Here is a 25,129-nt window from a genome sequence, read left to right as displayed (position 1 = left end):
TATCGATTCCCCATAGCCTGTCTTCTGTTGGTATTTGGAGATGCCACAACTTCAAAGTCCATATCTCTTGCAAGCAACTTGTTTCTCTAGCCTTGTTTCCTACCCACGTTTTTGCTCCTTCCGTAGCGATATTTTCAACAGCTTTTTTGGCCTTTTTGTTACGCCAAAGGACCGATGTCAGGTGTTGTATGGTCCTCTTGTCCTACCCTTCACTTTTTCCGTTCGGTGATAACACCGGATACTTAAATGACAAAAATCTCCTGATGTTACTGGCTGAGTGGTTGGCTGATTTTCACGTAGTCTCTAACTTCAAATGGAGGAACTTGCGACTCTGAAGCGTAGAAATGTCTTGATACTATGTATCATTAGATTAGGAAAGACCTGCTTGAAATCAATAATAATGTTATTCAGATAAATGATTGTTGTTTTTGTGTTCTCGAGTCCGAAGACTGGTTTGGTACGAAATTTCGGCACATGCAAGAGCACACCAGTGATGGACCAGACTCACACTTCAGTTAGCACAGACGTTAATCATTTGTAGTGTCTGATACAGGTACAGGAATATCCATGGTTGGTTTCAGTGTTGGACATAATATATTTTCTGGGCCGTGTGCACTACTCAGATGACTTTCATTAAACTTTTTTTTTTTTTCTAAATAGCGTCCCATTCACTTACGTGGTTCGCTGGATACTGGCGACTTCTCTAATGGAGGGCTAATTTCCGAATCTGATTTTTACGATGAATGTAGCAAGAACACCAGGAAGAAAAGTAGTATCTACACTCCTGGAAATGGAAAAAAGAACACATTGACACCGGTGTGTCAGACCCACCATACTTGCTCCGGACACTGCGAGAGGGCTGTACAAGCAATGATCACACGCACGGCACAGCGGACACACCAGGAACCGCGGTGTTGGCCGTCGAATGGCGCTAGCTGCGCAGCATTTGTGCACCGCCGCCGTCAGTGTCAGCCAGTTTGCCGTGGCATACGGAGCTCCATCGCAGTCTTTAACACTGGTAGCATGCCGCGACAGCGTGGACGTGAACCGTATGTGCAGTTGACGGACTTTGAGCGAGGGCGTATAGTGGGCGTGCGGGAGGCCGGGTGGACGTACCGCCGAATTGCTCAACACGTGGGGCGTGAGGTCTCCACAGTACATCGATGTTGTCGCCAGTGGTCGGCGGAAGGTGCACGTGCCCGTCGACCTGGGACCGGACCGCAGCGACGCACGGATGCACGCCAAGACCGTAGGATCCTACGCAGTGCCGTAGGGGACCGCACCGCCACTTCCCAGCAAATTAGGGACACTGTTGCTCCTGGGGTATCGGCGAGGACCATTCGCAACCGTCTCCATGAAGCTGGGCTACGGTCCCACACCGTTAGGCCGTCTTCCGCTCACGCCCCAACATCGTGCAGCCCGCCTCCAGTGGTGTCGCGACAGCCGTGAATGGAGGAACGAATGGAGACGTGTCGTCTTCAGCGATGAGAGTCGCTTCTGCCTTGGTGCCAATTATGGTCGTATGCGTGTTTGGCGCCGTGCAGGTGAGCGCCACAATCAGGACTGCATACGACCGAGGCACACAGGGCCAACACCCGGCATCATTGTGTGGGGAGCGATCTCCTACACTGGCCGTACACCACTGGTGATCGTCGAGGGGACACTGAATAGTGCACGGTACATCCAAACCGTCATCGAACCCATCGTTCTACCATTCCTAGACCGGTAAGGGAACTTGCTGTTCCAACGGGACAATGCACGTCCGCATGTATCCCATGCCACCCAACGTGCTCTAGAAGGTGTAAGTCAACTACCCTGGCCAGCAAGATCTCCGGATCTGTCCCCCATTGAGCATGTTTGGGACTGGATGAAGCGTCGTCTCACGCGGTCTGCACGTCCAGCACGAACGCTGGTCCAACTGAGGCGCCAGGTGGAAATGGCATGGCAAGCCGTTCCACAGGACTACATCCAGCATCTATACGATCGTCTCCATGGGAGAATAGCAGCCTGCATTGCTGCGAAAGGTGGATATACACTGTACTAGTGCCGACATTGTGCATGCTCTGTTGCCTGTGTCTATGTGCCTGTGGTTCTGTCAGTGTGATCATGTGATGTATCTGACCCCAGGAATGTGTCAATAAAGTTTCCCCTTCCTGGGACAATGAATTCACGGTGTTCTTATTTCAATTTCCAGGAGTGTAGTATGAACTGAGCGAACTAGTTTCCCACTGCAACAGCGTCTACGGAGCTTGTTGTCGCTTAATACTAAGCACTAATGTAAACAAATTATTGTTATTATCGGTATGCATGCGACAGCATGAACTACCTAATATGCTCCAGAAAACCGCGCATGAAAACGGGATTTTTCCGGGGATCATACATCGTACTCTGTTGGTGGTAGGAAGGCAGGGTTAAGTGATTTAGATAGCGTTTTGGCTAGAGACCATCTGTACATCCAACAGAGAGACCGTCTTATTGTAATTATCATACAGTGTAGGACCAAAATTTGAATATTACTCACTTTCTCAAGCTTAGACAAATGGAGCAAATCGGTTGGTTCTTTTTGCATTAGATGTAGTCTACGGTGTGCCTTAAGTGGCTTATGGATGCACCATTTAGCTCATAAGCAGTTTCTGAGAAACTGGATACCAAAACCGAGCCGCAGATTCCAAGTCGGTATGCACAGCAAATGGTTGAAATTTTTGCAATACATCCCTAAGTTCCAGATCTCGAATAACCTTGAAAACTTTCTCAGTACCTCTTTCCGTTTCCGAAACCCAGAGGTCAAAGTTATCCTACTTGTACAACTAAAATATGCACTTAAAATCTGGCGTGAGGCGAAGACATAATTTATAAAGTGTCGCACCACGGAGAGATATGCTGTAATGTGTCACCGGTACCATAAGAAGGTTTCTGGGAACACCGTGTTGTTGTAATACTGAAGTAAACGCAACATTTTTGTGCACATAACATCTGTCGCAGGTGTAAAATTATATAAATTATGTTACTTCGATTTCACATAAGTAAACTATCAAAATTTTACTGAGTCATAAAGTTTTCTTCATATGACTATCATGCCCTGCTGTAGCAGGGACAAGAAGGGCATCAGCGGAAAAACGATCCTATGGGAGAATATGCCGAGAGAGAAGCAGGCAGCAGCAGTGTGAAAGAGACGGAAAAGTAAGAAATACTGGAAGATAGCAGACAGTGGCAGCCGTATAGAAAGAGCGAGGAAGAGAACGCTAGTGTGAGAGAAAGAGAGGGACACAGAGCCAGTGGAATATAGTTGACAATGGCAGAACAGTGCTAGGAAAAGAGCGAACGAAACTGTGCCAGTGGGAGAGTAATAGAGATGGAGAAAGTTGAAGTGTGTGCGAGCCAGTGGTAATGAGGGACAGAGTCTGTGATAACGACAACGAGGAAGAGAGATAGTGACAATGAGAAGAGAAAGCAGCGGTGAGTTTGATTGAATGAGATAGTAACAGTAAGAGAGAGCAAGAGGAAGACAGTGAAAGTGAGGGGAGACAATAGTAGTAGAGCAGAACGAAGGGGACTGTAGCTGTGAGTCAGGGGACAGAGACACAGGGACACAAAGAGATAATGGCAGTGGGCTGGGCTGAATGAGAGAATGAGAAGGGAAATGGGAGTGGATAGATACGAACGACTTACAGTGATGGACTAGTGGGTGTGAGCGAGATGCTGTTTGGGGAGTTTGTGGGGACGAGAAGTGAGTTGCATGCTAAAAAAGAGCATGGATATGTTCGCATGTCAAATGACTCTCGCAGATGATGCAGTTATCTGTCTGAAAAAAGCTGCAAAATATTCAATTACATCTCGATAGGGTTTCCAATTGCTACAAAGACTGGTAACTTGCTTTAAAGTTTTATAAATGTAAAATTTTGCACTTCAAAAGACAAAGAACGTAGTATCTTATGGCTACAATATCAATGCGTCACAGTTGGAATTGGCCTACTCATAAATATACCTGGGTGTAACTGTTGGAAGGGATATGTAGTAGAATGATCACATAGGCTCAGTCGTTCGTAAAGCAGGTGACAGACTTCGATTCACAGGTAAAATACTAGGAAAATGCGGTTTACAAAGGTGATTATTAACGAAACACTTGTGCAACCCATCTTAGAACACTGCTCAAGTGTGTGGGACCTGCACCGAATAGGGCTAACAGTGGATATTGGACGTATAGAGAGAAGGACACCACAAATGATCACAGCTTTGTATGGTACATGGGTGAGTGTCACGAAGATGCTGAATGAGCTGAACTGGTGGACGATTGAAGATAGATGGAAAATTTCCTTTTAAGGGCTGTTTGCAAAATTTAGGTGCAGCAAGGAAGAATATATACTCTACGGCGAAAACCAGCCGACGCACCGCAAAGGAATTACTTGAACAGGACGGAAATTGTTAGATGTGATGTACATGTACAGACATACAAATGACTACAGTTTCAGAAAAATGGATGAGTTATTCAACACGTTGGTCGAGTTACTCCACTTGGCATTGATTGACAAAGTTGTTGGATGTTCTCCTGAGAGATGGCGTGCCGAAATCTGTTCAATAGACGAGTTAGATGGTCAGAATCCCGAGCTTGTTGGAGGGCCTTGCTCATAATGCTCCACTTGTTCTCGATTGGCGAGAGATCCGGCGACCTCGCTGGCAAGCGTATGGTTTGGCAAGCATGGAGACAGTAGAAACTCTCGCTGCCTGCAGGCGGGAAGTACCTTGCTGACTTGTTAGACAAGGGTGGCTTCGCATGAAGGGCAACAAAACGGGGCACAGAATATCGTCGGCGTACCGTTGTAGTATAAGAATGCCGCGGAAGGCAACTAAGGAGACAGTGAAGAACTGATTGGACTAATTACAGCACGTGCGGAGGCATTTAAGCAATCATTCTTTCTGCGATCAATATGTGAATGGAACGAGAGGATGTTCTGACAACTGGTTCAGTGAGAAGTATCCTCGAACATGCACTTTGAGGAAGTTTACAGAGTGTGGATTCAGCCTAGAGGATTTGTTTTAAAAAGATGAAGATAATAAATAACAAAAGTAGGCGATGAAATCGGTGAAATTAAATGGTAAAATGGCGGAAAATCGTGGCACTTGAAACATAGAACAAAGGGTTGATGACGTTAATAAAATACATATGAAGCAGACAGGTAAAAGAATAGACAGACAATTAAAAAAAAAACACGGTGACAGTCTGGTTTCTGTTCACAAGAGATATAAAATTTACACCCAGCCACAGCATGGTCTCTGTTCGCAACACTTTGGAAAGACGAACAACACTGAACATTCACTTGAACACTGCACTAAAAAATTGGCACAAATATGATATACCACAGCAGAAGGGAGACGGGGGGGAACCTGGACAGATGATGGGAAGGGAAAGGCGGGGAAGGAGAGGAAAAAACGAAGTGGGGGAGGGGATGGGGGGGGAAGGAACCGATGGAGGACGAGGACCATAAAAGGGGGGGCGGGTGCTGTGCAGACGCGACGGGGAGTGGGGAAAGGCAGAGGAGAGGTATACAAAAGGACTCGGGGGGGACCTCGCTGAGTTTTTTTTTCTTTATTGTTATTTTCAAACCTGTTTACAGGCAGGCCAGCAACAGCATACTACGCCACTCTTTGGCCATAGAGGAACACAAAAGAGACAAATGAAAACAATTAGAGAAAAACGTGGTGGACATATAAACAGAGACAAACACTTTGTAAAATACATGGAGCCGTTCACGGGCGTAGAGTCCAAGATAAAATATGTTCAGACACTTGGACACATACAGAGACGAAAATTGTCACACACGAACGTAGGTGCACGAAACGAATAACACTGAACCACTTAAGCACAAAACGATGGCACACACAGAAACACGAGGCGTTGATCTCCTGTGCGCTAATGTTCACTAAGTGTGTACGAGTCCGGGGACCTGCCAAGAGAGGAGGAGGGGGGTGGGAGAGGGAGAGGGGAGAGCAGAGGTGCCACAGGCAGGGGAGATAGAGGGAAGGGAGGAAGGGGGAAGGGAAGCCCGGGGGAAGACTTGTGGAGGAAGGGGGATGGGGGGAAAAGAAGAGAGAAGGGAGGGAGGATGCCTAAGGGACACAGGAAGTGGGGGGGTGGATCAAAGTTGATAGGAGGGGTAGATGGATGGGAGGAGGACATCATCAGGGAGGGGGAGCTGGCGGAAGCCACCTTGGGAGAGGGTAAGGAGGGTGGAGAGATGGGGACCGGGTGGGACATGGGAATACAGACACGGCAGCAGGCAGGGGTGGGAGAGGATGGGCAAGACAAGCGGGTGAGGAGGATTGAGTTTACGGGAGGTGTACAGGATCCGTATCCTTTCAAGGAAAAGGAGGAGATGGGGGAACGGAATGAGATCATATAGGATCCGCGTGGGGGAGGGGAGACGGATGCGATAGGCGAGGCGGAGAGCATGGCGTTCAAAGATTTGAAGTGATTTATAAAAGGGAGGGGGGGGCGGAGATCCAGGCCAGATGGGTGTAACAAAGGATAGGGCGGATGATGGATTTATAGGTGTGGAGGATGGTGGAGGGTTCCAGACCCCACGTATGGCCGGAAAGGAGCTTGAGGAGACGGAGTCGGGAGCATGCCTTGGCTTGGATTGTCCGGAGATGGGGGGTCCAGGAGAGGCGACGGTTGAGGGTGACGACAAGGTACTTAAGGGTGGGGGTGAGGGCGATAGGACAGCCATAGATGGTGAGATAGAAATCAAGGAGGCGGAAGGAAGGGGTGGTTTTGCCTACAATAATCGCCTGGGTTTGGAGGGATTGACCTTGAGCAACCACTGGTTGCACGAAGTGGTGAATCGGTCAAGATGGGATTGGAGAAGGTGTTGGGAGCAGTGCAGGGTGGGGGCAAGGGCAAACAAGGCAGTGTCATCGGCAAATTGGAGAAGGTGGATGGGGGGTAACGGCGGCCTCATGTCCGCCGTATACAAAAGGTACAGAAGGGGGGAGAGGTCGGAAACTTGGGGCACACTGGCGGAGGGAAAAAAAGGTGTAGGAATCCATGTTATGGATGGTGACTTGGGAAGGACGGTGGGAGAGAAAGGAGCCGATCATTCGGACGTAGTTAATGGGAAGGGCAGAGGTTTGGAGCTTGAAGAGGAGACCGGAATGCCATACGCGGTCATAAGCACGTTCGAGGTCCAGGGAGAGGAAGATTGCCAGACGACGGGAATTAAGCTGTTCGGAAAGGAGATGAGTGAGGTGAAGGAGAAGGTCGTCGGAAGAGAAGGACAGCCCCACTGGGTAATGGGAAGGAGGCGGTGCTGGCGGAGATGCTGGTGGATGCGTTGGGTGAGGATAGATTCCAGGACCTTGCTGAAGACCGAGGTAAGGCTGATGGGATGGTAGAAGGAGATGGCGGACGGCAGTTTACCAGGTTTAAGGAACATCAAGATACGGGAGGTTTTCCACAGGTCGAGGTAGTAACCGGTGGACAGGACTACATTGTAGAGCCTGGCCAGGGTAGAGAGGAAAGAGGCAGAAGCTTCACGAAGGTGATGGTAGGTGACACGATCGACACCAGGAGTGGTGTTGCGTTTTGTGCGGAGTGTAGCAATGAGATCCTGTATAGTGATAGGGGCATTGAGTTCCATGTGTGCAACGTTGTCCAAGTACTGGAAACCAGGTGCGAGGGGAGGGACAGAGGTGTCAGTTTGATCGCAGACATCCGGGAAGAGGGAGTAATCGAACTGGGGATCATCGGGGATGGAAAAGACATCGGAGAGGTAGGAGGGAAAGTGATTGGCCTTACTAAGGGTGTCAGGGAAGAGGTGATCATCATGGAGAAGAGGATAGTAGGGGGAGGGTTTAGTTCCGGTAAGGCGACGGAAGGCTGACCAGAACTTGGATGAGTTTATAGGTAGGGAAGCATTTAAACGGGTGCATGTCTGTTGTCAGTCATGGCGTTTCTTAGCCGCGAGCAAATTACGAATGTGTCACTGGAGTTGCCGGTGGCGTCGTACTGTGTCCAGGTCACGCGTGTGGAGAAAGGCACAGTAGAGATGACGGGATTCACGGAGGAGGAGGACGGTCTGTGGGGGTAAGGTAGGACGGTGGGGATGGAGGGCGACAGTAGGGACGTGGTCCTTGACAGCCTCAGACAAGGTCTGCTGGAGAAAGGAGGCGGCATGGGTTACATTGTCAGGGTGGTGGTAGGTGAAGGGGCGGCTATTGACCTGGGTGGAGAGGGTATCCCGGTAGGCATTCCAGTTGGCACGGGAATAGTCATGGATGTACTTTGGGGGAGGGTCATTATGAGGGTCGGGGTGGGGGCGACGACCGTCAGAAACGGTGAGGAGGACAGGGAGATGGTCGCTACCAATAGGCTCCAGGACATCCACTGTTATGCGCCCAACGAGGTTAGGGGAGAAAAGGATAACATCGGGAGTGGAGTTGGATTCGGGATGGGTGTGTTGGGGGATGGGGATGAGGTCGCCTTGAAGGGAGGAGAGGAACCAATGCCATCGCCGTAACTGGGCGGAGGAATGACTATGGATGTTGAGGTCGGCGGCGATCACATAGGAGGAGAAGGTATGGTCAATGTGGGAGAGGAAGTCGAAGGGAATAGGGGCGTTAGGGCGGACATAGATGGTGGCGCAGGTGACAGTAAGGCCGGGGAAGAAGAGACTAAGGATCAGGTGTTCGGTGGGGTCGGGAAGGAGAGGTTGGAGCCGAACTGGGATCTGGCGGTGTTGACCAATGGCAACTCCGCCACGCTCAATTGGGAGGGGATTATCGGAGCGGTGAAGGAGGTAGGGCGAAGTGCGGACGGTGTGGTGGGGTTGGAGGAAGGTTTCATTGAGGAGGAAGGCATCCACACGGTGGGTGGCAAGGGTGTGCAGGAAGAGGTTCTTGTTGGCAGGAAGGGAGCGGATGTTGTTGAAAAGGATACGGTGCTGTAACGCCATGACAGGGATTTAGACGAGGGTATCAAGACGGGAGAAGGTGAAATGGGCCTGGTTGTTGGAGTAGGTGGAGTACGTTTTTAGGTGGAAAACGGAACGGGCGGTGAGGGATATCTGTTGGAGGGTGTGGGGGTGCTGAAAAGGATGAACATTCTGAAGGACGATGGTGAGGAATCTGATGATGTCCTCAGCGGAAGGGGGTGGGCGAAGGGAATTACTGGGAGGGGTGGGGGCGTCCAGAGGGCAGACAGGAACAGTGAGTTCAGGAGTGGTAGGAGGGGGTCAGGCCTTACATTTCTGGGCGTAAGTAGGTTGAGGGAGGTTCCAGGTATTACAGGAGGGGGGGGGGGACTGGAGATTGGGGCACTGCCATAAGAAGTGGGCTTGTCTACAGTGCGGGCAGGTGGGGGCCTCGCGGCACTCAGATGTTGGGTGTGCATTATACCGCTAGCACCTCTGGCAGCGCAGGGATTGAGGAGGGGAACAGGAAGGGTCAACTTGGTAGCGTTGGTGAAAAAGAAGGGCACCCTCCTTCAGGAGACGGTCTATGGAGGGGGCGTGTTCGGAAAAGACCCGCTGGCTGCTGGCTGCTGGCTGCTGGCTGGGACCGCTGCTCGGTGCTGGCTGCTGGCTGGACTGCTGCAGGGTGGCTGGCACCTGCAATAGACCTATCGCTTCGATTAGAACCAAAAAGGCACAATCGAAGGGCGGTATCCTTCTGTATTACTGCCGGAGATGCCCCTCGCTGAGTGAGAGGCAGGCGCTTAAATACATCATAGGGAACGTGCTCCACTGTGGCGCCCTCATATTATACGAGGGCCAGGAGCACGCGCAGCCATGGCTTACGGCTGCAGAGACCTCTAGTGGTAATCGAGGTCCATGCCGTCTGGGGCGGATTTGAAACCCGCGGCACTCGGTACCAGAATGTAGCAGTCATCTGCTGCTGTAGTTGACTTCAGTCAACCACTCTTCTCCTTCAGTTGCAGTCTCTGTGGCTCAGAACGCTCCCATGTATGTGAATACCAAACCCTTGGCCTACACTCGTAATATTTTGTCCAGCTTCCCACTGATTCTTTCCCATGTAAAGTCATCCAGATGTTTTCTCCAGACCATGTTGTAATGCAGAATACCACCACAGTTTAGCGAAACTGCTTGCTGATTGATACACACTGAGTTTTTCACTGCTTGAGCTGCCTCATGTTGAGGGGCCAGCACCATCTGGCACTATAATCTCGCTGACCTGACGCCATGTGACGTTCAGCTTTCTCAGCATGACTCGAAGGCTCCCTGCAACCCCTCCCAAGCGTTCATTTATTTCCACCGAGTAGTTAACGTGTTACTTTATCTAGCTCGTCCATAAATTCTGCAGACCATTATAAATGTGAAGGAGCGTCTTTCAAGCGTACGACGTGTGGTGTGTATTCGCTGTTGAGCAGGGATGAGGAACGGGCGGTGCAACTGGCCGCGCGGCAAGGTGCTGGGCGGCTCGAGCGTGCTCAACTACATGCTGTACGTGCGCGGCAACCACCACGACTACGACGCGTGGGAGGCGGCGGGCAACCCGGGCTGGGGCAGCCGCGACGTGCTGCACTACTTCAAGAAGTCGGAGGACCAGCGCAACCCGTACCTGGCGCGCTCGCCCTACCACGGCACGGGCGGCTACCTCACCGTGCAGGAGGCGCCCTGGCACACGCCGCTCGCCGCCGCCTTCGTCGAGGCGGGCGTCGAGATGGGCTACCACAACCGCGACATCAACGGCGAGTTCCAGACCGGTGCGTATACGCTCACTGCTGGAGCTGTAAAACGGCTGCAGGGTACTGCAGAGCGAGTTCTCCTAGTAGCCATCGTCAGTTAAGATAGTACCCACATTACCTGTACGTCAGGTGTGTTGCATACCTTTCGGGCGCTACACCATATCGATCAATTTGTTTATGTATGCTATCAGAGTCTTATTAGATTCCCTAAGAAACTGCAAACGGCGAACCGCCTAGAAACTGAGTGAGGATACATAAAAGGCTGCACAACCTATGGAACATTTTGGTTCTGCTGTTTCTTACTTAAAAATAAACATTATTTGTATCAAAATTCAAATAGTCCATTTTTAATTCCGATTTTGTTTGAAAATTATTGATTTCTAATGTGAAACAAAGGGATGCTGTAGAAAAATAAAAACAACACATATTCATCATATAGCGCTAGTAACCGCAATTTACTCAAAAAATGATAAAATAAAGAAAAACGTAAAGCAGAAATGAGGATGAGCACAAAGTCTTGCCATGATTATAACAATTTATTACAGACCAACCGTTTGACATAATAATTTATATTTGATGCCATTACATGGCTTACTGTTACTAGTGTCTTTTTTTTCTTTTTTTAAGAACACTTACGTTAGTAAACCTCCTTGTGTGCTCCCTTGGTAGCTCGTAGAATGTTGAAGCGGTATTCCAGTTACCGCCAGGTGTTTCATAACATGTGTTCTGTCACAGTACCCACAGCAGCTTGTATCCTAGCCTTCAGTTCGTCGACGTCAGCAACTGGTGTGACGATGACTGTGTCCTTGATATAGCCCCAGAAAAAATAGTCAAGGGGCGTAATGTCTGGAGAGTGGGGTGGCCAGGGTGTTGGACCATTCCTTCCAATCCACCGATCCGGACGTTACTCCCCTCTCCAGATCTCATCTCACGATTGAGGAAACTATTGCTTGCGAGGCACTTTGCAGACAGGGCGAATGTCCTCACGGCATTTCGGCGACATGTGGCACAAGATGATGGCAATGCCAATGGCATTCAATGGCTTTGCATGGTTGGCAACGCTGTGTGTATTCACCTGATTCATTTTCGTCCGGTTTGTGCTCATGCACAGTAATTTTGCACAGAGCTACAATGTGTGTGTTTCATTTCAACCTCCTGTACTGGAACCCTATATATTGGCATTCAGAAACACAATGCAGCATCAGTCCAATGCACTTCGTGGAATTCTCATGTTGTCGCATTATCTCAAAATTACCATAGTAGACATGACTTATGGAATGACTTATAAACAACCAGGCAGACAAACAAACAAAGAGAAGTCGTCGGTTCCCAGTTTCTCTCTTACACATTTATTTATGTTTATTTCCCTGTTAACGCTACCAATACTACCGGTAAGCCTACCATCTCCTATGTCATTCTTGAGTCAATATCGAAAAACTCAATTCAAACAAATATGTAGTTGAAAATGGTAATAACACATTAACTGCCATTTTGAAGAGAGTCAGATATTTCTTGACTATTGACAAAGAAACTGTATCCATAGCCACTTCGAAAAATTTTGATCTCAGTGCTTTCAGATTTGCCAGTTGTTCTTGTGAGCCTAAACCTAAATTATTCAGAAGATGTTTCAAACCCACGAATACATCACGAACCCAGTCAAAATCTTCAACACGCTCCCCAAAATGGTTCAAATGGCTCTGAGCACTATGGGACTTAACTTCTGAGGTCATCAGTCCCATAGGACTTAGAGCTACTTAAACCTAACTAATCTAAGGACATCACACACATCCATGCCCGAGGCAGGATTCGAACCTGCGACCGTAGCAGTCGCGCGGTTCCAGACTGTAGCGCGTAGAACTGCTCGGCCACCCCGGCCGGCACTCCCCAAAACATTTTGGAATGCTACTGCAGGAGTACTAAATGTTCTTTACTTAAGGCCTTCAACACCTAATTATGTTTCTGTTCACTTCATTTAAGTGCACGAAAATATCGGAAAGATATGTCAACTTACATGCCTATTCATAATCTGCAAATAAATATGCGTACTCATGCCAGTCGATAGTAAGAAATGCAAGTACCCTATCTGTAAATTCCAACATTAGCATTAACACCTTACCTCGAGACAACCATCGTATGTAGCAGAAGCATAGTGTGCTGTGATCCCATTTCTTGACGCCAAACGTTAATAAGCCACGTGTTTAGAGACCGCAATCTGATAATTTTACGACTTTTGCTACTCCGTCCATCACGAGTTTCAGAGGAAATGGGAAAGGCTTAGTAGCAACAATGGCTCCACGGTGAATGAGACAATATTCGATTCGTAAGTCAGAATTTACTTCACATGCTTTACACACGAATCCTTTCACTTGGCCTGTCATAGAAGCGGCTCCTCCTTTACAAACAGTAACGCAATCTTCTCACATTAATTCATTTTTTTCAGTTATCAGTCTTCTTGCTGGTTTGATGCGGCCCGCCACGAATTCCCTTCGTGTGCCAACCTTTGCATTTCAGAGTAGCACTTGAAACCTACGTCCTCAATTATTTGTTGGATGTCTTGCAATCTATGTCTTCCTCTACAGTTTTTGCCCTCTACAGCTCCCTCTACTACCATGGAATTCATTCCTTGATGTCTTAACAGAAGTCCTATCATCCTGTCCCTTCTCTTTGTCATTGTTTTCCACATATTCCTTTCCTCTCCGATTCTGCGCAGAACCTCCTCATTCCTTACTGTATCAGTCCATCTAATTTTCAACGTTCGTCTGCAGCACCACATCTCAAATGCTTCGATTCTCCTCTGCTCCGGTTTTCCCACAGTCCATGTTTCACTACGCTACAACGCTGTGCTCATAACATAGTCACAAAAATTTCTTCCCCAAATTAAGGCCTGTGTTTGATACTAGTAGATTTATCTTGGCCAGGAATACCTTTTTTGCCAGTGCTAGTGTACGTTTGACGTCACACTTGCTCCGTCCGTCATTGGTTATTTTGCGGCCTACGTAGTAAAATTCCATAACTTCATCTACTTCGCGACCATCAATCCTGATGTTAAGTTTCTCGCTGTTCTCATTTATGCTACTTCTCATTACCTTCGTCTTTCTCCGATTTACTCTCAAACCATACTGTGTACTCATTAGACTGTTCATTCCGTTCAGCAGATCATTTAATTCTTCTTCACTTTCACTCAGGATAGCAATGTCATCAGCGAATCGTATCATTGATATCCTTTCACCTTGTATTTTAATTCCACTCCTGAACCTTTCTTTTATTTCCATCATTGCTTCGTCGATGTACAGATTGAAGAGTAGGGGCGAAAGGCTACAGCCTTGTCTTACACCCTTCTTAACACGAGCACTTCGTTCTTGATCGTCCACTCTTATTATTCCCTCTTGGTTGTTGTACATATTGTATATGACCCGTCTCTCCCTATAGCTTACCCCTATTTTTTCAGAATCACGAACATCTTGCACCATTTTACATTGTCGAACGCTTTTTTCCGGTCGACAAATACTATGAACGTGTCTTGAGTTTTCTTCAGTCTTCCTTCCATTATCGACCGCAACGTCAGAATTGCCTCTCTGGTGCATTTACCTTTCCTAAAGCCAAACTGATCGTCATCTAGCGCATCCTCAATATTCTTTTCCATTCTTCTGTATATTATTCTTGTCAGCAACTTGGATGTATGAGCTGTTAAGCTGATTGTGCGATACTTCCTGCACTTGTCAGCTCTTACCGTCTTCGGGATTGTGCGGATGATATTTTTTCGAAAGTCAGATGGTATGTCGCTAGACTCATACATTCTACACACCAATGTGAATAGTGGTTTTGTTGCCACTTCCCCTAATGATTTTAGAAATTCTGATGGAATGTTACCTATACCTCCTGCCTTATTTGATCTCTCCTAAGGGATATCGTGCCAAATTCTGTCCAATTGGGGACTCAGATCGTCAGAATCCGGAGCTGTTTGGAGGGTCCTCCACGTAAAGCTCCAAACTTTCTCAACCTGGGAGAGATCTGGTGACCTTTCTGGTCAAGGAGTAGTTTGGCAAGCACGAAGACGAGCAGTAGAAACTCTCGTCGTGTGCGGGTCGGCATTACATTGCCGAAATGTAAGCTCAGGATGGCTTGCCACGAAGGTTAAAAAAATGAGGTGTAGAATATCGTCGACTTACCGCTGTGATGTAAGTGGCCACGGATGGCACCCTAGACCATCACTCCTGGTTGTCGGGCTGTATGGCGGGAAACAGCCAGGTTGGTATCCCACCACTGTCTGGGGCGTCTCATCATATGTCTTTAGTCTGGAATCTGACTGGAGCAGTATTGTTTTCAGTGATGAACCTCGCTTCGAAATGAGCCCCGATGCGTGTACATGCATGTCACATCTGCGATTTCCATCCCATTCGGATAATTTCTTCGTGGTGTGTAATCTTTTTATGTCTTAGACTGTACTTTTGTTGATGTTCTCTTATACCCTCTTTTCGAGACATTATACATGCCGTTCAACTGCTCTTACAAGTGTTTAGTTTCCTTAGCAGAGTTTTATGAAATACGAAGACTTCAGCAAGATCACAGAAAATATCAAAAGGTTAATTTTTGTTGTTTAGTTCTACTAGTAATGATTCTGTGAAATCATATGTTACGTGCTCAGTAGTGAAGCTTTTACGGAAGTCAAACTGAGCTGTTCTTAAAAGGTTCTGCTCAAAAAGGTGGTTCAGCGTTCTGTTGTAAGGTACTTTCTCAAAAATTTTTGATAATACAGGTTGGAGCGAGCTAGGTTTATGATTAGGTATCAGTTGCTTACCTCCTGTTTTGTATATCGTTGTCACTAGTGCATACCTCAACCTTTCAGCAAATATTCTTTGACTCGTCGACTGACAAAGGTAAATCGAGGGTGGTGCTACCAAGTCAGCACAAAATTTCAGTACTTTGGCTGTGATAGCCTCATAGAAGAGTAATTACTTTTTAGTGACTTAATTACTGTTGTGATCACTCTCACAGATAATTTGGCAACATTGACATCTGCGGTGGAGTGTGCGTTACCTAAGGAAGTTTAGTGAATCTGCTTTTGATGGACTATTTTTGTACCTATGCTTTCTACTATCGTTAGCAAGAAATCATTGAATTTAGTAGCCAATGATTTCTATTTCGTGTCATCCGGTATGTATGCCGACTTCGCAGGCTGAAGGTAAAGAGGTAGAGAAAGTATATGAGGATATTCAAAGGGTAATATGGTACATAAAGAGAGATTAAAATCTAATAGTCATGGGGGACTCGAATGCAGTTGTAAGGGAAGGAATGAAAGAAATTGTTACAGGAGAATATGGGCTTGGGGCAAGGAATTATGGAGGAGAAAGACTAATTGATTCTGTAATAAATTTCAGCTAGTAACAGCGAATACTCTGTTCAAGAATCCCAAGAGGAGGGTGTATACTTGGGAAAGGCCGGCTGATACGGGAAGATTTCAGTTAGATTACAGCGTGGTCAGACAGAGATTCTGAAATCAGATGCTCGATTGCAAGACGTACCCAGGAGCACATGTGGACTCAGATCACAATGTAATAGTGATGAAGAGTAGGCTGAAGTTTAAGACATTATTCAAGACGAATCGATACTCAAAGAAGTGGGATACAGAAGTATTGTGGAATGACGAGATATGCCTGAAGTTCTCTAAGGCTATAGATACAGCAATAAGAAATAGGTCAGTAGGCAGTACAGTTGAAGAGGAATGGGCATCTCTAAACAGGGCAATCACAGAAGCTGGAAAGGAAAACATAGGTACAAAGAAGGTAACTGTGAAGAAATAACGGGTAACATAAGAAATACTTCAAGTGATCGATGAGAGAAGGAAGAACAAAAATGTTCAGGTAAATTATGGACTGCAGAAATACAAGTCGCAGAGGAATGAAATAAATACGAAGTACAGGGAAGCTAAGACGAAATGGCTGCATGAAAAATGTGAAAAATTCGAAAAAAAAATGATTATCGGAAGGACTGACTCAGCATAGAGGTCTATAGGAAAGTCAAAACAACCTTCGGTGACATTAAAAGTAAGGGAATTCCACTGTTAAATGCAGAGGAGAGGGTACACTGAAGGCCTTTATGACGGGGGAAGATTTGTCTGATGTGATAGAAGGAGGAACAGGTGTCGATTTAGAGGAGATAGCGGATCCAGTACTAAAATGAGAAGTAAAGGAGCTTTGGAGAACTTTAGATCAAATAAGACAGAAGGAATAGATAACATCCCATCAGAATTTCTAAAAACATTGGGGAAGTGCCTACGAAACGGCTATTCATGTTGTTGTATAGAATGTATGATATCCCTTATGACTTTCGGAAAAGCATGATCCGCACAATTCCGAAGACTGAAAGAGCTGACAAGTTGCGCACAAGAATAATGTACAGGAGAAAGGAAAAGAAAATTGAGGATGTGTAAGATCACGATCAGTTTGGCTTTAGGAATGGTAAAGGCATCAGAGAGGCAATTCTGACATTGTGGTTGATAATGGAAGCAAGACTAAAGAAAAATCAAGCCACGTTCATAGGATTTGTCGACCCGGAAAATGCATTCGACAGCGTAATATGGCGCAAGATGTTCGAAATTGTGAAAAAAAATAGGAGTAAGCTATAGGGAGAGACGGGTAATATATAACATGTACAAGAGCCAAAAGGGAATAGCAAGACTGGACGACCGAGAACGAAGTGCTCGGATTAAGAAGATTGTCAGACAGGGATGTAGTCTTTCGCCCCTACTGTTGAATCTGTACATTGAAGAAGCAATGATGGAAATAAAAGAACGTTTCAGGAATAGGATTAAATTTCAGGATGAAAGGATATCAGTGATACGATTTGCTGATGACATTGCTATCCTGAGCGAACGTGAAGAAGAATTACATGATCTGTTGAGTGGAATGAGCGGTCTAATGAGTACAGAGTATGGATTGAGAGTAAATCTAAGAAAGACGAGAGTGATGACAAGTAGCAGAAATAAGAACAGCGAGAAACTTATCAGCATTGATAGGCGCGAAGTAGATGAAGTTATGGAATTCTGCCAAGAAGGCAGCAAAATAACCAATGAGGACGCAGCAAGGAGGACATGAAAAGCAAACTGTCCTTGGCAAAAAGGGCATTCCTGGCCAAGAGAAGTCTACTAGTACCAAAGTACGCTTAATTTGAGGAAGAAATTTCTGAAAATGTACATCTAAAGCACAGCATTGTATGTTAGTGAAACTTGGACTGTGGGAAAACCGGAACAGAAGAGAATCAAAGTACTTGAGATGTGATGCTACAGACCATTGTTGAAAATATGGGGGGACTGATAAGGAATGAGGAGGTTCTGCGCAAAATCGGAGAGGAAAGGAATATGTGGAAAACACTGACAAGGAGAAGGGACATGATGATAGGACATCTGTTAAGACATCGGGGATTGACTTCCGTGATGCTAGAAGGAGCTGCAGAGGGCAAAAACTGTAGAGGAAGACAGAGATTGGAACAAATTCAGCAAATAATTGAAGACGTAAGTCGAAAGTGAAGTGCTACTGTGAGATGAAGAGGTTGGCACAGGAGAGTAATTAGTGGTCGAGCGCATCAAACCAATCAGAAGACTGATGACTAAAAAAAGTCCTTGATAAACTTCTTCCCATTTTTCACCCTATGAATTCTTTCTGAATAGTATAATAGAGTCTGCGTTTACAACTATGTGAAAGTTTACTTTTTTCTTTCTTAGTAAAACGTGATTTAACGGGATGTGTTAAGCTGTTTGTTATAGGGATCATTCCAATTTCATGAAATACAGATGGATTTAGAGATAAATTATCAGTTGCTGTTGCACCATGTCCTTCTACTCTGGCTGGGAACGTTACTGTGAGGTTCAAACCATAGCTTTACACCATGAGTTCTAAGTGCCCTCAATCAGAACTATTCTATATTTAAATCTCCACGTAGTATCATTTTTCAATTATTTTCTCTAAGTATTATTAGTATCCGCTCTAGCTGCTTAGTGACGTTAAAAACATTTGCCATTGAGAGCTTACAGACTGTCTAATCTCGTCCTGCCTTGTATGTTACAAAAGAACAGCACGCAAATCACTCTTAGTTAATAACATTTTCCATGGATCATTTTGCACAGTAGATGGTAAAATGATGTGGAACGAGTCATTATACATTCAAATCTCAAACTGATTTGTACATACAGTTACATTCTGAACATTTCTAATTTTTTTTTACAATAAGAAAAAAAGATATACAGATGTGAGTTGGTAATTCCTACCCACCACCTTTTATACATTACAATGATAGAAATTCTTCTGTGGAATAGAAGGAGTTGTCAAGAAGAAACTTTCTCAGGTGTCATCAAATTTTACTTTGCTGTCTGTTAGACATTTTATATCACTGGGTAAACGATCAAAAGTTTTTGCTGAAGTACTGTGAACCCCTTTTTGTGCTAAAGACAACATTTGTGTGGAGTAACGAATGTCATTTTTCCTTCTGGTATTGTAATTATGTACCTTATATTCCTTTTGAACTGTAGTGGATTATTTTCAACCATCTTCATGAGAAAGTAAAGACACTGTGAAGCAGTGACCAGAACGTCCAACTCCTTAAAGAGATCTCTACAAGATGATTGTGGGTTAGCACGAAATACTATTCTCACAGCACATTTTTGCGCAATGAAAATTTTCTTTCTAAAAGATGAGTTAGCCCACAACATTATTCCATATGACTTTATTGAATGAGAATATGCAAAATACGTCAACTTAAAAATTTTGGAAAATGATGTCAGCAGTGAAACAGGTCGGTGATTATTGACATTTCTCTTATCACCTTCCTTAAAGAGAGGTTTAACAATGGCATATTTCAGTCCCTCTAGAAAAAATGACTTGAATTTGTGATTCATTATGTATTTCAGATAAGACTGGGCTTATTACATGGGAACAGATTTTTAGTTCTCTATTAGAAACACCACCAAAGCCAGATAAGCTTGTATTTTTTCTTAATTTCAGAAGGAGAAGTTTGTGATACATTCATATGACTGAATTTTATGAAAGTTACATTTTCAGTATACTGCTGCGATTTTGCTCTTGAACTGTTTGTCCCTATGTTTTCTATTAAATTTAAGAAATGATTATTCAATGCAGTATTTATAGCCCTTCCATTCAGTTCAATAGTGCTGCTGTGTTTTTCTGTGGTTGGTTGTCCTGCCTCTTGCTTCACTTCATTCAATATTACCTTGAGTCTGTTGTTGGAAGTACTGATTTCTGACGTTATGTGCATGTTACTTGTTTTTAAATAACCTTTCATAGTAATTTAGAGTATTTTTTATAGTGTGCAATAACTGCAGGATCCCTACTTGTTCTTGCAAAAAGATACATTTCCCTTTTCCTTTCACAAGATACTTTGATCTCTCTAGCGAACCATCGTTCTTTCACCTGGTTGTTTTGTATACTTTCTGACTAGCTTATGCGGAAAGATATTTTCAAATAATGATTTGAATTTATCATAGAACAGATTCAATGTTATGCTAGCATTTGGTTCATTATCATTATAAATTACATCCCATGTTAACTATTCTTAAAAATAGCTTATGCAGAAAGCTATTTTCAAACAATGATATGAATGTATCAGGGAGTAGGTTAAATTTTATTGTTCATTATAAATTACATCTCGTTTCATCTCCTGTAAACTAGTCTTAAAAACATTTGTCCTGGTGACATTAATTATTCAAAGTGATCTCCACAGAGGGATATCTGTACTGTAAGGCGCTATGTTATTTATCCTAACTAACTATTCATCATTATCAAGAGAGACCATGGGTAAACAGTTATTTTCTTACTTTCAGCTTCATCAAAGAAAAGACTATTAATCAGGGTCCTGCTTTCTTTATCCACCTGTGTTGGAAAGTTAATTACTGACATCAAATTGTAGGATCCAAATAAGACTTTCATTTTTTTTATCAGAATCCTTCATAAAATGTGCACTGAAGTCGCCAGAGCTTGGTGCTGTCTGACAGATAGCACAGTAAGGAATCCAGATTTCTCATAAATAGTACAAAATTTCCCAGTGGTGGTCTATATACAGTTACAATTAAAAGTGGACTATTTTTCAACGTTAATTCATAACCACACACTTATATATGCTTATACTATAAAATGTTTTTGTATCGAACCCTGTGGCCATGTGGTGCTCAGACAGAACAGGATGTTAATCTTTTCAGAGCTCTCTAAATTTTCCAAACAGGCAAGAAGCTCTTCTACCTAACTACTCAGTGCTCTAATCTTTTGATAAAATTAGCTAAACTTACTTTTCTGTGCATTTTAAGATTTTGTGGGGCTCTTCTCTTATTTTCAATTCTTTCATGGCAGGGTGTCTGAATCCTGATTATAACCTAAAAAAGGTGCCCCTCTGACACCAGTAACCACAGGGATCTTGCTATGTGTGATGGTGGGCCCCTGTGTATTACCTGCAGGAAGCTCATACAACCTATCTTTCCCTCTCGTTTTCAGGTGCAGGCCATGTCTAGTATATACCCATCTCCCACTTGTAGCAACAGGCACTGCACTTCTATGAGATTTCATTTTGGTCAGCAACAGCCTGCTCAACTCAGGGTTCACATGACTCAGAGCAGTATTTACCCAGGACTGGTCATGGTGCTCCAGGAACTGCACAAAACTCGCATTTGTGTGTAGTTGCTGTTCCTACTTCATCCAGGTCACTCATAATGCAGTAATTACTGTTCTTAGTCAGGCTGTTCCCTGCTCCGCCAACTATAAGAATCTGATCCTTCTTGCCAAAACCTCTGCACAGATTAACTGTGTCCTTTGTCACCTGGGTAAGGCTAACACTTGACACTGATAGTGCAGTATTTCCTGAGATCTAGAATCTGGGACTTTATTCCACTTTTTGTGTATATAGCTAGTCCCCTTTTCCTCATATTACTCCTGCAGTTATGTGATACTTACTTGTATTCATGTAGGTGCATCTCTTCAATTTCTGTGACTTGCAGATGATGTTCTGTTGTGATTGTTAACCTTTATATTGAATGTGCTGCCATTTTCTTGTTTCTCCATCGGTTAGCTGTTAAATGGTTAGTTTTATGTTCTGTGAATCATTTGCACAATGTGTGTGTGTGTTCCATGTTACAACAGCTGGATGTTAACATAAATAAACCTTTTAAAAGTTCTTTAGGAATAATACAAATAAACACACACCCACACCCACCCACCCACCCACCCACACACCCACCCACCCACCCACACACACACACACACACACACACACACACACACACACACACACACACACATATATATATATATTTACACATTACAAAATTAGGAGTTGTTCTATGAAATAATAGGAGTTGTTAAGAAGAAACTGTTTCAGTTTTATTTAAAAATAAACTTTACTCTCTGTCGGACATTTTATGTCATTGTAAACATAGTGATAGACATCCCTGGTGCTGTGAAACAGCTGAATGGGTTGAAAATAAATAAATCGCCAGCTCCTGATAGGATTCCAATTCGGTTTTACAGAGAGTGCTCTAGTGCATTGGCTCCTTACTTAGCTTGCATTTATCGCGAATCTCTTGCCCAACGTAAAGTCCCGAGCGACTGGAAAAAAGCGCAGGTGACGCCAGTATATAAGAAGGGTAGGAGGACGGATCCTCAAAATTACAGACCAATATCCTTAACATCGGTTTGTTGCAGGATTCTCGAACATATTCTTAGTTCGAATATATTGAATTTTCTTGAGACAGAGAAGTTGCTGTCCATGCATCAGCACGGCTTTAGAAAGCATTGCAACTGCGAAACGTAACTCGCCCTTTTTTCACATGATATCTTGCGAACCATGAACGAAGGGTATCCGACCGATGCCACATTCCTTGACTTCCGGAAAGCGTTTGACTCGGTGCCCCGCTGCAGACTCGTAACTAAGGTACGAGCATATGGGATTGGTTCCCAAGTATGTGAGTAGCTCGAAGACTTCTTAAGTAATAGAACCCAGTACGTTGTCCTCGATGGTGAGTGTTCATCGGAGGTGAGGGTATCATCTGGAGTGCCCCAGGGAAGTGTGGTAGGTCCGCTGTTGTTTTCTATCTACATAAATAATCTTTTGGATAGGGTGGATAGCAATGTGCGGCTGTTTGCTGATGATGCTGTGGTGTACGGGAAGGTGTCGTCGTTGAGTGACTGTAGGAGGATACAAATGACTTGGACAGGATTTGTGATTGGTGTAAAGAATGGCAGCTAACTCTAAATATAGATAAATGTAAATTAATGCAGATGAATAGGAAAAAGAATCCCCTAATGCTTGAATATTCCATTAGTAGTGTAGCGCTTGACACAGTCACGCCGATTAAATATTTGGGCGTAACACTGCAGAGCGATATGAAGTGGGACAAGCATGTACTGGCAGTTGTGGGGAAAGCGGATAGTCGTCTTCGGTTCATTGGCAGAATTTTGGGAACATGTGGTTCATCTGTAAAGGAGACCGCTTATAAAACACAAGTACGACCTATTCTTGAGTATTGCTCGAGCGTTTTGGATCCCTATCATGTCGGATTGAGGGAGGACATGAAAGCAATTCAGAGGCGGGCTGCTAGGTTTGTTACTGGTAGGTTTGATCATCACGCGAGTGTTACGGAAATGCTTCAGGAACTCGGGTGGGAGTCTCTGGAGGAAAGGAGGCCCTCTTTTCGTGAATCGCTACTGAGGAAATTTAGAGAACCAGCATTTGAGGCTGACTGCAGTACAATTTTACTGCCTCCAGCTTATATTTCGCGGAAAGACCACAAAGATAAGATAAGAGAGATTAGGGCTCGTACAGAGGCATATATGCAGTCATTTTTCCCTCCTGTTTGGGAGTGGAACAGGGAAAGAAGATGCTAGTTGTGGTACGAGGTACCCTCCGCTACACACCGTCTGGTGGATTGCGGAGTATGTATGTAGATGTAGATGTAGAAGATGTCAAAATTTTGGTGACAAAATTGTGCAGCCCTTTTGTGCTACAGACGATCGTAGCATGGAGTAATAAATGTCATTTTTTGTTCTGGTATTCCGACTGTTAGTGAAGTGATAAGCAGAGCGAATGAATACCAACTGCCTCTCTGCATTGCCTTTGTTGACTTTGAAAAGGCATTGACTCCGTTAGCCGTGTAGCTGTCCTCCAAGCTTTGAGTGAGCAAGGAGTGGGAGCACCATACATTGAAGTGCTCAGGAAGATCTACGAGAATTCTTCAGCTTATGTTAACATCGGCGAATCAGCTCAAGAATTCCGCACCATGAGGGGTGTCAAGCAAGGCGATCCCATCTCCCCAAACCTGTTCTCTGCTGTATTGGAAATGGCTATGCCAAAGCTGCTCAGCTTTGAATTAGAATTAATGGAATTAATGGAATTAGAATTAATGGAAGAAGGCTTACCAACTTGAGATTTGCTGATGATATTGCCCTACTGGCCAAAGACTTCGCAGAACTCCAAAACTTAGTTACTGATCTTGCATCGGAATGTGAGCTGGTTGGCTTGAACATGAACCTTTCCAAAACAAAAGTAATGTCCAACAAATGGATCCCAGCTGGAGATGTGAAAGTCAAGGGCAGTCTACTAGAAGAGGTCAGTGAATATGTCTACCTTGGCCAGATTATAAATATGAAGGGAGACATAAGGCCAGAAATCTATCGACGCGTCAAGTTTGGCTGGCAAGCATTTGGGAAGAATTCAACAGTATTCAGATCAAAAATGCCAGTAAATCTGAAGAAAGCAGTATTTGATCAATGCATTCTTCCTGTGATGACGTATGGCTGCGAGACATGGACATTGAACTCATTTACAAAAGGGAAACTTAGGACAGCACAGAGAGCCATGAAGAGATCAATGCTGAGCTGTACAAGTAAGGATAGGAAAAGGGCAGATGACATCCGGTCTGTCACGAAGGTTAATGACATCTTAGAGACAGTAGGTTCCTTGAAATGGCAGTGGGCTGGCCACGTCGCAAGAAGAAAAGACAACAGATGGACGAATCTAGTACTGGAGTGGAGTCCGAGAGAGCACCGGAGGCCTAGAGGAAGACCACCAGGCAGATGGGACAAAGACATCAAAAAGATCGCTGGTAGCACCTGGCAGAGAACTGTCCAAGACCGTCCCACTTGGAGAAGACTGCTGAAAGCCTACCTGAATCCACGACTCGATGAGGCCACATCATTTAATGACTGAATTGGCTGATGATGATTCTAATTATGTACGCAATTGTACCTTTTAAACTGCAGTGGATTATTTACAAAAAAAAATTCATTTGTGAGGAAACAATCAAAACGCTTAAACAGATGTCTACAAGATGAGCCTACGTGAGTACCAAGTATTATTCCCACAGCACATTGTTGAGCAGTGAACTCTTTCTTTCTTAAAGTTGAGTTATCCCAGATACAACAAACACCAGAGATC

General features: G+C 44.8%; 1 protein-coding gene across 1 annotated transcript in view; it reads left to right on the top strand.

Annotated features, from left to right (window-relative positions):
- The window catches only part of LOC126100808 (glucose dehydrogenase [FAD, quinone]-like), a 319,968-nt gene that overhangs the window by 243,491 nt on the left and 51,348 nt on the right, over positions 1–25,129 (top strand). Inside the window, exon 4 of the mRNA XM_049911441.1 lies at positions 10,382–10,717. Within this exon, the coding sequence (XP_049767398.1) occupies positions 10,382–10,717 (336 nt within the window). The remainder of the gene's footprint in view (positions 1–10,381; positions 10,718–25,129) is intronic.

This window comes from Schistocerca cancellata, chromosome 9 (genome assembly GCF_023864275.1).
Source record: "Schistocerca cancellata isolate TAMUIC-IGC-003103 chromosome 9, iqSchCanc2.1, whole genome shotgun sequence".
Taxonomy (NCBI): domain Eukaryota; kingdom Metazoa; phylum Arthropoda; class Insecta; order Orthoptera; family Acrididae; genus Schistocerca; species Schistocerca cancellata.
This window is presented reverse-complemented; position numbering and strand designations above follow the sequence as displayed.